Genomic DNA, 13,793 nt, shown 5'->3' with positions numbered 1-13,793 from the left:
GTGACTAATGATTGATTCTAATAGAAGAATTATTTTGCTAATAAAAATATATTTTAAAAATTAATTTGCATTTTAAAAATAAAATAATTAAATTATAATTTATTATATTTTAAAAAATAAATTATAAAATACCCTTGATTATATATATAAAAACCTTTCGCCAAGGAGGCACTAAAATATTAGTATTTTTGAATTTATATCTAAATTAAAGTTAAATAAATAAAATTATATTTTTAGGTAAAATGTCATTTAAAAAAAAATAATTTTTAAGTTTTTAATAAATCATAACATTATTTTAAATTATATTAAATTTGTACTTTTATTAAATTAAGAATAAATTATTTACATGTAAATTAAAAACTTTAATAAAGTATACATTAGAATTCATTCCACCATAATTATCAGCTCAATGGCTACTTTCAAGCTATTTATATCAGATATGGCTTATTTTGATTATTTTATTGCATTAGTATTGTTTCAAATAATTATTGATATTTAATTAATTTAACAAACTTTACTTTTATATTAAAATTAAATAATGTAATGTTAATATTACTTTTTTTTTTAAATTGTAATATGTATTTAGTATTTTATAATATATGAGCTTAAAATTTGCAATTTAAAATTTTGATATGAAAGAAAATTATTATATTTAAATTATCAATTAATAAAAATTTTAATATATTTTCTCTTATTCATTTATTTTGGTGGGAAATTATTATTATTTATTATTAATAAGTATTTTCCTAATCGATTTTTCAATGGAAAACTCAAATTGACTGTAAACTCCTCAATCCTTAAAAAGGTCGGTATCTTTTTCTGAGCATCCAAAAGGACGAGTTTGTCCACTGAAAAACGTTCAGACTTGATTCATGTGGAGGGTATTTCAGAGATTTTAAGCGGTTACATTGCTTCTATTCTATATATCTATCGCTTAAAACGTGTCACGTGTCACCTGTCACTCTCCCACTAGCCACGCTAACGCCACTGTCGACCGCCATAGCCACCGCCACCGCATACATTAGTCTACTGAATAGTGGGATGGATGTAAGTGGGTGATTGAGTTGATTATCTTTTAAGGGAACCAACAAAGCTTTTTCCACTACTTGCAGAAGACAAATATGTCAGCCTTCAAAGCGGCTTTTCTTTGTCTGGTAGTCGTTTCGGGCTCCTGTCTGGTGGCGGAATCAGCAATAGGAGTCAACTGGGGTACATTATCTTTCCGAAAGCTGAACCCTTTCACAGTGGTGGATATGTTGAAAGGCAACAAGATAGAGAAGGTGAAGCTGTTTGATGCAGACCCGGATGTGCTTAGAGCTTTAATGGGGAGTGGTATTCAAGTTATGGTTGGTATTCCAAATGAAATGTTGGCTGCTATTAGCTCCTCAACTGCTGTTTCTGATTTGTGGGTTCGCCAGAATGTTTCCAGATATGTGGTTAAAGGTGGTGTTGATGTCAGGTTCCTCTCTCTCCCCTCTATTTTGCTTCATATTTGTTGGTTCATTTTTTACTTTTTCCCCCCTCCTCTTGTTTGATTTCTATAAAGCGTTAGGAAATGCAAGTGCATATATCGTTTTGAGTATGAATATGGAGAGAACCAAAGTCAAAAGGGGCACTAGACGATCTTGATAACTCTTACTGAGAACTGTGATTATTTTAGTATCATACGTTAGAATTCAGGCCTGGGATTTATGATTTATACCTAAATAATTAATAATCTAGTGAAATATATGGCAAAAATTTTGAAGCAATGCTGTAAACTCAAAAGATGAATCTGAGAGATAGAGCAGAAGCTCTTGAATATGTTAGAACAAGTACAAGCTATTTCCCTCTTGATGAGAATCTTTTATGGTATAATATGATAGGATCTGGCTGCTGCTAATATATATAAGTACCTCTATCAAGATTTCCATCAAGATTTCCACTTTGATTAGGCCAATTAGGTTGCGATTACATAAAAGTGTAGGTAACATGAACTACTTGGCCTTTGGCTTAGTTGATCTTAGTCTAAAGTAAAATAGCTCTTCATGTGCGCAGAATAGAATTTTAGTATTGCAACTGGATGTCTTTGTTTAATGAACTTTGTTTTTTGATAGTATTCCCTCGGTTTGAATTTCTAATAGTCCTATGCAGCTGAGGTTTGTCCTCCGTCCCCAACAATTAATTGTCTTGTCTATGAAAGCTATGGGTTGCCATGCGGACTTCCTGTGCCAGAGCACAGCTCCTCATCCTAGGATCTAGACAGCGTTGCTCGTCTGATGGTATATGGTGCTGCCTATCCTTAATAAGCTATTTGATTAAGAAAATGTCTAAGAACAAAGAAAATAACGAAAAATATAATTCCTCTTTTTTCCCTTTTTCTTTTCTTTTTTTTGTGGGTTTTTTTTTTGTTGTGTTGGGGGGGGGGGGGGGGGGGGGGGGGTTGGGGGGGGGTTTGGGGTTGGAAATGTATCATTGCTTGCATTTGTGTGTGCATTCATGCAAACATGGTTGTGGCATCTACATGTGTTCTCCATCTAAAAATAGTTGCTTTGTGTTCAAGCATGGGAATTAACATGCATTATTGTTTGTGTTTTGGCATTTGTGTTTGTGGAGAGAGAGAGAGAGAGAGAGAGAATTTTTCCACCTGTGCAAGATCAGATGCTATTTCTATTTTGTGGGCTGAAATTGTTTCAAAAGCTGTATGAAGGGATAATTAGGTGAGGATGCTACATCAAAACCTATGGAGTTTAAGTGGGTATACCTCAAACTAGTTCTACACTTGCTTGATATGAATTATGATTTTGGAGTCTAGTTCTCAAATCATGCGATTAAGAAGCTTGATAGTTGTTAGTGTCTCAATAATAATTTACAACTCACTTTTGAAAGCCCATCAATATATAAATATCATTATGGACATGTATGCAGAGGCGGTTACATGTGTAAGAATAGTGGAAAGGGATACAAATGAATTTTTCATAATAATTGGTTTATATTAGAGATCGACTTTGAGTCTATATTTGTTTGCCTTAGTTATGAATAAGCTAATTAATCCTATTCAAGATGATGTCTCATGCTGCATATTATTTGTAGATGATATATTATCTTAGTGGATGAAACTAGTGAAATAGTTAATTAAAAGTTGTAGTTGTGGAAAAGTACTTTTGAGAGTAAGGGTTTTAGGCTAATTAGAAATAAGATAGAATATATACATTGCAAGTTTAGCTCTCTAGAGGGGATGAAGGGGAGGAATGTGATAAATTAGTGATGGAAGAAGCAAGGACAAAAAGGGAGAGACCTAAAATGACGTAGAAAGAAGTAGTATTAAAAGATTTACAAGTATTGAAGAATTGATCTCAAACAAAGTTGAATGGTGAAAAATGACCCATATTGTCCCCAACTATTTTGGGATTAAGGCTTAAATTTTGTTGTTGTTTTGGAAGTCCATCAATTAAGGATAGTTTGTTTCAAGTTCTGAAATCTGATTTGCAGAATTCTGATTTCTGCATATATAAAAGTTGAGATGTATTGTAACATTCTATACATATCAGGCGTTCCAGATTTCTCACTGTATTTTTTCTTCATACCAAACAATGGCAGGTATGTAGCTGTAGGAAATGAGCCATTCCTTTCTAGTTATTCTGGTCAATTTCAATCCTATGTAGTCCCTGCCCTGCTCAATTTACAGCAGTCTTTGGCTAAAGCAAATCTTGCTGGCTATGTGAATCTAGTAGTGCCTTGCAATGCTGATGCCTATGAATCCTCCCTTCCTTCTCAGGGAGCATTTCGACCTGATTTAACAGAAATTATGACTCAACTTGTTTCCTTCCTCAACTCAAATGGCTCTCCTTTTATTGTCAATATTTACCCATTTCTTAGCCTTTATGGCAGTACAGATTTTCCTCAAGATTATGCATTCTTTGAAGGGAGTGCTCATCCTGTTACAGATGGGCCTAATGTTTACTACAATGCATTTGATGGGAATTTTGATACTTTAGTTGCTGCCCTCAATAAACTTGGATATGGTCAGATGCCTATTGTTATTGGCGAGGTAGGTTGGCCGACTGATGGAGCCATCAGTGCTAACCTCACTGCTGCAAGAGCTTTCAACCAGGGACTCATAAATCATGTTTTAAGTAACAAAGGAACCCCACTCAGACCAGGTATACCTCCCATGGATATTTATCTTTTCAGTCTACTTGATGAAGGGGCAAAGAGCATACTTCCAGGAAGTTTTGAAAGGCACTGGGGGATTTTTTCCTGTGATGGCCAGGCTAAATATCCATTGAATCTTGGTTTGGGCAACAAGTTATTGAAGAATGCCAAGATGTTCAATATCTCCCATCTAGGTGGTGTGTGGCTGATCCGACCAAAGATCTGTCTGATGTGACTAACCACATGAGAATTGCTTGTGGTTTTGCAGATTGTACAACACTCAATTATGGGGGATCATGCAATGGAATTGGGGCAAAGGGAAATATCTCTTATGCTTTCAACAGTTACTATCAGCTTCAAGATCAAAATCCACAAAGCTGTGATTTTGATGGTCTTGGTATGGTTACATTCCGAGACCCATCAGTTGGTGATTGCAGGTTTCTTATCGGTGTCACCGATACTAGTTCTTCAGGTTTTGGACCTTGCCCCAGGTGGATTATCATTTGGAATTTGATGCTCTGGGGGATTTGGGTCTTTCTAATATAAAAAGAAGTTTCCTTAAGAGGGTTTTTTTGGGTCCCCTAAATCATTGAACATAGGTGAGAGAATACTATAGTAATTTGGATGTTTGTTCAAAAATTTGTAGGTTCATGTTGTATGTGAGAGCATCATGTAGGAGACAGTATAAACCCATGTACCGTTCAATCTCGAAATCATATTGACCATAGTTCTCATTTTCCTTTCTGCATGCGCTTGTATATGGATGTGATTTGTAGGACTCGCACTACATATCTATTACGAGAATTCTCTTTGTTACAAGTCACAAGTTCAACTGATACAGAAACATACCTAGAAAATCCTAAGCATTGTAGAGAGCTTCTTCATCTTCCATGTTATATTTCAGCAGGGAAGACTTTATTTGGTCGAATTTTAATGCAGGTATAAGCCCACATAGGACAGGTTACATGAAAACCCCATTGTTCATTCATTTTGAAAAGCAACAATCATCCCCGCAGCACACTTTGCCACGACGGAGGTTCGGAGCTCTCTCGACGACAAAGCAGCGGTGACAACCTTCAAGCATCAAGTCATTTGATAAGCACCCAAATGAACATTGCCTAAGAATGCAGACTTTTAATGGAACCCAAGAATCATCAAAACTAAAATAAATTTTTTTTGAACAAAATAAGATGCAATCTCTATGAAAAAAGAAGCATCAGAATATATATTCAAAGAGAAACAGATCAAGTGTCAATTCAATAACCCAATTTGTGAGAGATTACATTGATCATCAAGTAAAATAGGCAAGTGATCAAGTTGCCTAAGTTCTAGTTCTTCCAAAAACTAGCAAGAAAGAAAACTCAAACTCTCTCTAAGGGAGGCTCTCATGTGCAGCATAAATGAAAAACTAAAGGAAGAAGATGATATTTTCTTCCTTATAAACCTAGGGTTACAGAAACACAAACTGAAAATATTAAGACAAGAGTTAAAAATAATTGTGCCATGTTGGCAATCCTAACACGAATAGTAAGTGTATTAATTATAAAGACAAAAAGATGGTAGCAGCATTAATTGCAAAAGGGCAGAAGATAGCAGCAATTAGTCATTTTTTGTGGCAGAATATTGGAGTCCACTTGATAAAAAAGTAGCTCTCTTTAATTCAAATGAACAAATGAGCTCTCTTTATGTGGCATAAACCCTACAAACACTTAGGTGGCTGCCAAGTGGATTCTAAGGTGGCATGAGGCATATCCAAAGTGGTTGGTGACGTGGCAATGAAAGCTGACGTGGCTAGTACCATGGCAATGGAAGCTCCAACTTGGCACATGGTGATCCACTTAGATTCTTGGAGTAAGCAAGCTAGGCCTTTTTTATGCAGCTCCCCTCCTAGCTGAAAAACCTTTTATAGTCCATGAGCATGCTTTGAAGTTGCTTAGCTCTCACCCTAGTGATTGTCCCTTTGAAGGGTGGTGGTGCTCCATGATGATCCTCATCACCATTAGTGCACTACAAGTAGTAAAGATATAAAATAATGAACCTAAAAATCAGAAAATGTCTCTTTACCCTGGGGCTGAACCATACGCTTAAACGTCTGCAGGTGAGGGCCTGCTTTTGCATTTGCACAAATGGCAATGGATGCCAGCACTAGAAGCCATGTCAAAGCAATCACCCAGGTTTCTTTCTTCACCATTTCTCTGCCCGCACAAACCCAAGAATTGAAGCAAAGGATGACAAGCCTTGTCCAAGGCTATCCTATTTATACTATAAATTTGAGTGTGAGTTTGGCAGTAATGAGCAAGAGTGATGAGTGTTGCAATTCCTACACGTCAGAGTACGGGGCGTTCATCAGTTCCTCGTGGCCAACTTGCCCTCTATATTGCTATGTACTGCTAGTTTTTAGCGACCACACCCCATTTCTGACTTTGTTTAACCTTTTTGAAGCCTTTATAAAACCTATTGATATTTAGTTTTGAAGTTCTCTAATATGATATTGAAGTCTTTTGTCGAACCTACAATTTTTAATTTTTAAGATTAGAAATTCTTTAATATGTTATTAGAGAGTTCATGTATCAAGGTTGAAGAATTTCAATATTGTTTAGAATGAGATTTTAAATAGAGAATTAATGAATGCTTCAGATACAAGACAAATTAAATATTGCAAGACAAAAACAAAAGGCTTGTTGACATTGATATATGTCTACCTACAAGCCAAAATGCTTCTGTTTTGATTGCACAAGTTAGGCATCATTCCATTGAATGTTACACTAAACTACAAGATCTTTTAGTTTTATTTTCCTTACAGATAGTCGACTGGATTCTCAGTCGTTTCCTTTCCCACGTGGCTGTAGATGATCAAGTCTATATTTTGTAGAATTAAATACTTGAACCTGTTTTGCATCAGTAAAACAGGCGTTAAATTGAAGCACACATTATCTGCTTTCAGATTTCAACCTTCTGGGTGCTGATTCAAGAAGCTCATGCACGCAAGCTTTCCACATCACACGAACAATCACTTCCATCAAATGGTTTTATTTGGAATCTTGGTTTATCTCTGTTTTGAAGTCTCCTTTTCTTTAAAGTAGACACCAGATTCCAAGTAAAAGTTTCAAGAAATACCTGGTTTTCAACTTTAGGCTACAGGGTTATTATGTAGTGAAATGAGAATTAGACTATTGAAGTCACATCTTCAATGAAATTAAGTGACAGACATTGCTGAATAATAAGGTCAGAAGTATGAAATGCTTTGTCGTCGGGATATAATTTACCTATCGAAGAATTTGAAGTTTACAAGCAATCTATATTGAAGAACTATTGTATCTAAAAGATTAAGTTCGTAAGTTAAGGCTAAGCATATCTTATATCTCTGACACAATCGTTTTCACTTCTGAAGAAAGAAACATGTTCAAACAAGAAAGTATCTGATCAAATCAGAAGTTCACAACAGGAATCAAAATCAAACAGAACTATTTGGTTCTTTGACATTAATTAAAGAAGGTTACCCAAATAGATATGCACAGAGAACTGAAATAGAAGAAGTGCATTTATGGGATTTAATCCATCAATGTGCTTCATCCTGTCAGGTTTTGGAACTTCCAGCAATGATTCATTCTGTCAAGTTCTGAACAGACTGCTTAATCTGATGAATTACTCGCACAGTCTAATCCTAGTGATTATGTAGGTTTGGCAAATGGGGCACAAGTTCAAGTCCCTCCCACAATCATAACACGTCTGCAAAAGATTCAAAAAAAAAAAAAAAATGTCAGAAGACGCTAATGGGGAAAAGAGATGAGAGGCATATTTTATCTCAATTTCAGGTCACCTGATGTCCACATCCAAGTGCAAGATCTTTCTTACTCCATAAACACACAGGACAACTCTGTACAGCACAATGGAACCATCAAGAATAAGAATCCTAAATCATAAGTATAACAATTGGAGACTTACCCTGCTCTGTGAAGAATGATCCACAGAACGGCAAGAAGGATCATAATCAAATCCCATTCTATGTTCATTGCTTCTCGGCTCTTTACGCTTTGGATTGTAATTCACCAAGCTGTTTCCAAGTGGAGGAGGAAGAGGATACCTCTTTGGAATACCTCTCTGACAGCTGCAAGTAATAAGAAAATGATATGTGAGAATTAGGAGTGACAAGAAGATAACATGTCAATTGCATGCTAGTGGTAGTACCCCAGGAGATGAAGTCCTATTGTAGCTTTGTATTGTGATGGTATCTCCATTAGTGCAGCCAGAGCAAACTCAGTCTCCTTCTTAGACATGGGGATGTTTTTCAACATAATCTCTGTGAAATTCACGAACTGCATTGAATAATCAATGCATTAATAATAAATTCAACTTGAATGTTGGCTTTATAAGTCCCTGGTTTGATATTTAACCTGGAAATTATCGAAAGCCCTGGAAGGAATATTGTCATCAAATTTATGCATCATGTCCCATGGTCCATCACCAACTCCAACCAGTACTATCGATAGCGGATGCTCACTACAGGGGGACAAATAGTCCCTCAGGATCCAGTAAATGCAAATTACTAAACACAAAAAAGAATATCTTATAGTAGTATTGTAACCTTGCTTGCCCAATAGCATCAATTGTACTACGCTCCTGAGGACTCAACTGCCCATTACGTGTATCTACACTTCTTGTAACCTTGCAAAATCATGTTGTATTTAAAGAGCATCAATTTATGAATTCAGAAAAACAAATAATCAGGAAAGAAATAAAAAAAAAGAAAAAAACAAGGAAACACAGAGCATTTAACTATAAGAACTCCACTGGAGATTGAAGTAATGGGCTTACACATTTCTGTAAAACTTTACGGCAATAAACTTTATAGCATACCTGCCCATCAGCGATGATCATGAGAACATGATACTGGCCACCACTATTGTCCACAATTCCGATGGCAGTTTCAATGATTGGGGCAAAAGATGTTGGTCCTACCAGAATTTAGTACAAGAAAATTGCACTTGAAGTGGCAAAGTGAAAAAATTATATAATTCAGATTAAGAATGATTATGTAAACTAACCAGCTAAATGAACATTTGGAACTATTTCTCTGTAACGACTCAGTACTTCCTCGAAGCCATTACAAGGCCTATCTTCTGGATAGAAGCTAAAAACTTCTTGATCATGAGTAGTGGCTGCAAAATTGAAAGGAAAAGCGCAATGTTTTGACATTTCAGGCCTTTTCTAAAGCATCAACTTGACAAACTTTGAAATGAATAATATAAGGTAGTAGGATTACTCACCATCGCCAAAACCATAACAAGGAATAAGGCTATCCTCATCAAAATCTGAAAGTGTTCTTCCTATTATGGATATTGCCTGTTCATAAGGATTCGGAGAATTCCCCAGGTGATGCAGGCTCTTCCTGTGGAAAGACCGCGAGCCAGTCCATTCATTGCTTTTTGTGAAATCAATGCCCACAATAAGATTGGAAGATTCCAAACCAGCTTGTGCAAGAGCTTGTGTCACCTATGCAAAGGGTGCCATTAATTTCTTTCCCCATTTCCAAAGGTAATTGCAAGCTATGGCTTGATATGTTCACAATCAATTATAACAGATTAGCTTATTTTCTGTGAAAGTAATAAATTAGATGGGAAAAAGGAAAGTAGATCGACCAAAAATAATAAGCCTCACATTCTTCGAATTGTATCAGGCATGTGTGTCAGCATATAGACGTGAATGTACGTATGCATGTATTTATAAGATTCGACTAATACATTAACATCAAAATCCAAATCAAAACTGTAAAAAATGAAGATGATTTTTTTTTTCTTTTAATTTGATTACACGAGCTTTAATCCCATCTCCTATCCGTGAAATCTAATGGCATTCCCACTCTTTGCTACCTGGAAGATACTAGACAATAACATAAGCTGCAATATGTAGCAGGAAAATACCTGTTCTAGAGAGTAGTAGTCGTCACCAATTCTTGAGTACCTTGACTGCAGTTTGCTTCTTCCATCATAATCAATATACCTTGAAGAATGAGGCGTGTACGGCGAAGAGCTTGGAAGTGATGGATCCCCATAGTTGTATGAATGCCTTGGTTGCAGCTTGCTTCTTTCATCATACTCTACATATCTTGAAGAATGAAACGAGTATGGCGAAGAGCTTGGGAGTGATGGAGCCCCATGATTGTATGAATCATGTTGGTAGTGACCTTGATGCCTTGACAGTTTGCTTCCCATAATTCAGATACCCAATCGTCTTTAATGAAGCCTAATCTCTGGTGAAACTGCACATGAATCCAGATCATCAAATCAGCTTTCATCAATAATGAGAAACAAGTTTGTTTCCCAAAACTTTCAAAATCAAACAAGTTCTGATTAGAATTTCTAATCCCAAATTCATAGAGCACCACTTACAAGCCCCTCATGCTTATAGAAATTGTTTCCAAATAGGATTCTTAAAAATTCACATTCAAATTATAGAAATGGCAAGTATACAAAATTTTAACCAAAACAGCGTATCAGTTCACCAGAAACTAAAGAAATGGAAATAATGTAAAACTATAATTAAAGCAATCTAAAAGCAAAAAAATCAATCCAAAAAGATATAGAAGAAGATCAATCGCAAACCAGCAGAAATACAGAATTTCAGTAAATAACACTCAAAGTGGAAGCTTTTCCTGACAGTATGTATAATAAGACAGACATAATCCTGAAAAAGTAATGGTCAAAACCGAGTAACATATACTGAGAAAGAAATGACAATAAAATGAAGAAACTTCCCATCATCAATGCATAAACTTTCAAGGAAATTATTCTGATTGCATCACTATCACCAACTGGGAAATTTTATAGCAAAGAAATGAAGTCGAGTCTACTTTATTCCTTTCTTGAAAAAAAAAAAAAAAAATCTGCAGATGTCTACCTACCCCTCCTAACAATCTTGCAGCAACGCGCAAGGAAATTTCTTTGCAATAAAGACACGACTAAATCAATTTATGTTAAATTTTTAGTCATACCCAGAAAGAAAATAAAAGAAAATTAAGACTAAAATTTAAAAATTAAATGTATACAAATATTACCAGTAGTATAGAGTATTATTAATAACGATGGCAAACTAAAATAAGTAGAAGGAAGATGATTCTCATATGAGACTCGGTCTTTTAAAATTATATTTCAATGATAGTTATAATGTTAACTTGTTTTTATAATATACATGTGCAACTGCTATATATATAACTGACAATAGCACATATCCCTTGAAAAGTAATGGTAATTTTCACTTTTCTTAATAAAATTATAGTAATTTTGTTCAAATTCAGTTTACCATACTTTCAAAACATAAATATATAGGATAATATAAGATGCGACTCAAGACATAATATATATAATGTGATCTATACAAATTATGTTTAGACAAAAATTTCTCTTGTATTCTATGTATAGAGATGTTTGGTTTGATTACTTGTTAAACTTATTTATTTTTAAGTTTATAAATCAATTTAAATTAGTACTTAAAATTATCTTTTAAATAATTTAAAAGTTTTATGAAAAATACTTAAAAGTAATTTAATTTACTAAAATCACAAGAAAAGATGGATAAATGAGTGTGATAGTTATTAAAATGAGGATGATATAATTTTTTTTTAAAATTATTAGGATAATATAATTTTCTTACTTAATAAAAAAGTAATTTAAAAAAAAAAAAACAAATTATAAGTGAAAGTGTTTTCAAGTGCAGAAACTACTCTCTATATTTACCACTTTTATTTTGGAAGAAAGCTCATCTTTGTTCCTAAACTTTTTAACTAATTTATATTTTTATTTAATTAATATTAAAAAAAACTCACGTAGTATTTTTATGAGGGAGGGACTAATTTAAGTTTAAGTAAAAAAATTTAGATAAATTCAACCAAAAATTTAAAAATGGACAAAAATGGATATATGTAAAAAAAAAAAAAAATCTAAAGGCAAAAATAACCTTTTATCCTTTTATTTTTATTTTTTACTTTTTATTTTCCCTAAAGCTGGCGATCACTCCTCTTCGAATGATAGGAAATTAATCAGTAACTCCCAAATGATAATCTGAAAAGTAAATACCGATGGCATCTCGGCGACATGAGACAAATAGAGATAGTAACGGATTGGGTTGTGCTAGGTACTTAATCCCATTGAATTTTAATAGTAGTATATAATTAGATTTAATCTGGATTTTTGAGTTGAATTTATATTTTATATATTGGATATCCGTTATTTAAATATGTTTATATAAATATTTAATTAAATATAAAATATAATTTTTTAATAATAATATTTATATATTTATATATTTTTTTTTTAAACAAAATAAAATTTAAATATTTTATAGAATTATTAAATTTTTAAAATATAATTATTATTAAAAAATTATGAAAATTATTAATTAAAATATATAAAATTAAATGGTTTTGGATATTTTTAGGATAATTAACGAGTTTGAGGCGAGTTAGGATATTTGAGAATAAATTTTAATTGAATTTGGAACAGGTTCGGATTGTAAGAATGTTAATTGGATTTGAATTTGGGTAGGGCGATTTTTACAGGTAATCTACTCATTACTATCCCTATGTGAGAGTAAAGATGGCAATAGATTAGATTTTTGCGGGTATCTGATTCGACCAAATCTTAATAAAATGGATTTAGATAGTATATAATTTAGTTTGGGATGTGTTTGAGTTTGAAAAATGGTACCCGTGATAGGTTTGGATCAGGTTCGGATTTTATATGTTGAGTATTCATTACCCGAATTTGTTTATATAAATACTTAATTAAATATAAAATATATATTTTTTTAAAATAATATTTATAAATATTTATATATTTTTCATTTTAAATAAAATAAAATTTAAATATTTTATGAAATAATTAAAATTTTAAAATAAAAAATTATATATTAAAAAACTATTTTTTATGTAGATTATTAATTAAAATATATAAAATTAAATAAGTTTGAGTATTTTTTTGGATAATAATAATTGGGTTTGGGACGAGTTTGAGTAGTTAAACATAAATTTTAATCGAGTTTGAGACAGATTTAAGTTTTAAAAATATTAATTTAATTCAAGTTCAGATATGATAGTTTTTGCAAGTATCTTATCTGTTACCATTCCAATGCGTGGGTGGCGCAATGATACTGAATCGTTTGTAATGTCTTTCTATGAGATGATGTGACTTTCCGTGAATTAAATTAAATTTATATTAATTAATCTAAAATTTAAATTTTACTGAAATTGCTCAATAATGATTATTTTCTTAGTTGAAGTTTATATATACTAATTATTATAATATATATTATAATTTTTAAAAATTAATTATAAAACATATCAAAAATTAAACTATAAATTTATAAAAAAATATATTCAAAAATTAAAAAATATTGCCATAATATGTAAAAATCCTACCTACCAACATAAATTCACCATAATAATGATATCTTTGACATAATTGTGTGGATAATTATTACAATTAAAATGGGTAAGTATATAGAAACATGCATATGGAAACTGTGGGAGGGAAGGCTTGATTTATAAATTTTTTTAAGTCATTGGATCAAATTAAGTTAGATGAGTTTTGTCATATTTAAAGGATATTTGTCTTAGCAAATCAGTTTATAAGCTCTTAAAAATAAGCTGGTTTATTTGTTTGTAA

At 32.8% G+C, this 13,793-nt stretch overlaps 1 protein-coding gene and 1 pseudogene across 1 annotated transcript; one reads left to right on the top strand and one right to left on the bottom strand.

Annotated features, from left to right (window-relative positions):
• The first annotated feature begins 940 nt into the window (after nucleotides 1-940).
• LOC110669042 (glucan endo-1,3-beta-glucosidase 5-like) lies at nucleotides 941-5,416 on the top strand (annotated as a pseudogene).
• A 2,053-nt stretch (nucleotides 5,417-7,469) lies between these two features.
• Nucleotides 7,470-10,944, bottom strand: LOC110669035 (E3 ubiquitin-protein ligase RGLG2). The gene is made up of 10 exons (XM_021830484.2): nucleotides 10,056-10,944; nucleotides 9,402-9,627; nucleotides 9,180-9,293; nucleotides 8,992-9,089; nucleotides 8,720-8,799; nucleotides 8,529-8,634; nucleotides 8,323-8,450; nucleotides 8,080-8,242; nucleotides 7,955-8,011; nucleotides 7,470-7,863 (listed from the first exon to the last, which is right to left on the bottom strand). Exons 1-10 carry the CDS (start codon nucleotides 10,344-10,346, stop codon nucleotides 7,780-7,782), a joined length of 1,347 nt encoding a protein of 448 aa, XP_021686176.2. The 5' UTR covers nucleotides 10,347-10,944; the 3' UTR covers nucleotides 7,470-7,779.
• Between the last annotated feature and the right edge of the window lie 2,849 nt (nucleotides 10,945-13,793).

Source organism: Hevea brasiliensis, chromosome 5 (genome assembly GCF_030052815.1).
Source record: "Hevea brasiliensis isolate MT/VB/25A 57/8 chromosome 5, ASM3005281v1, whole genome shotgun sequence".
NCBI classification, from domain to species: domain Eukaryota; kingdom Viridiplantae; phylum Streptophyta; class Magnoliopsida; order Malpighiales; family Euphorbiaceae; genus Hevea; species Hevea brasiliensis.
This window is presented reverse-complemented; position numbering and strand designations above follow the sequence as displayed.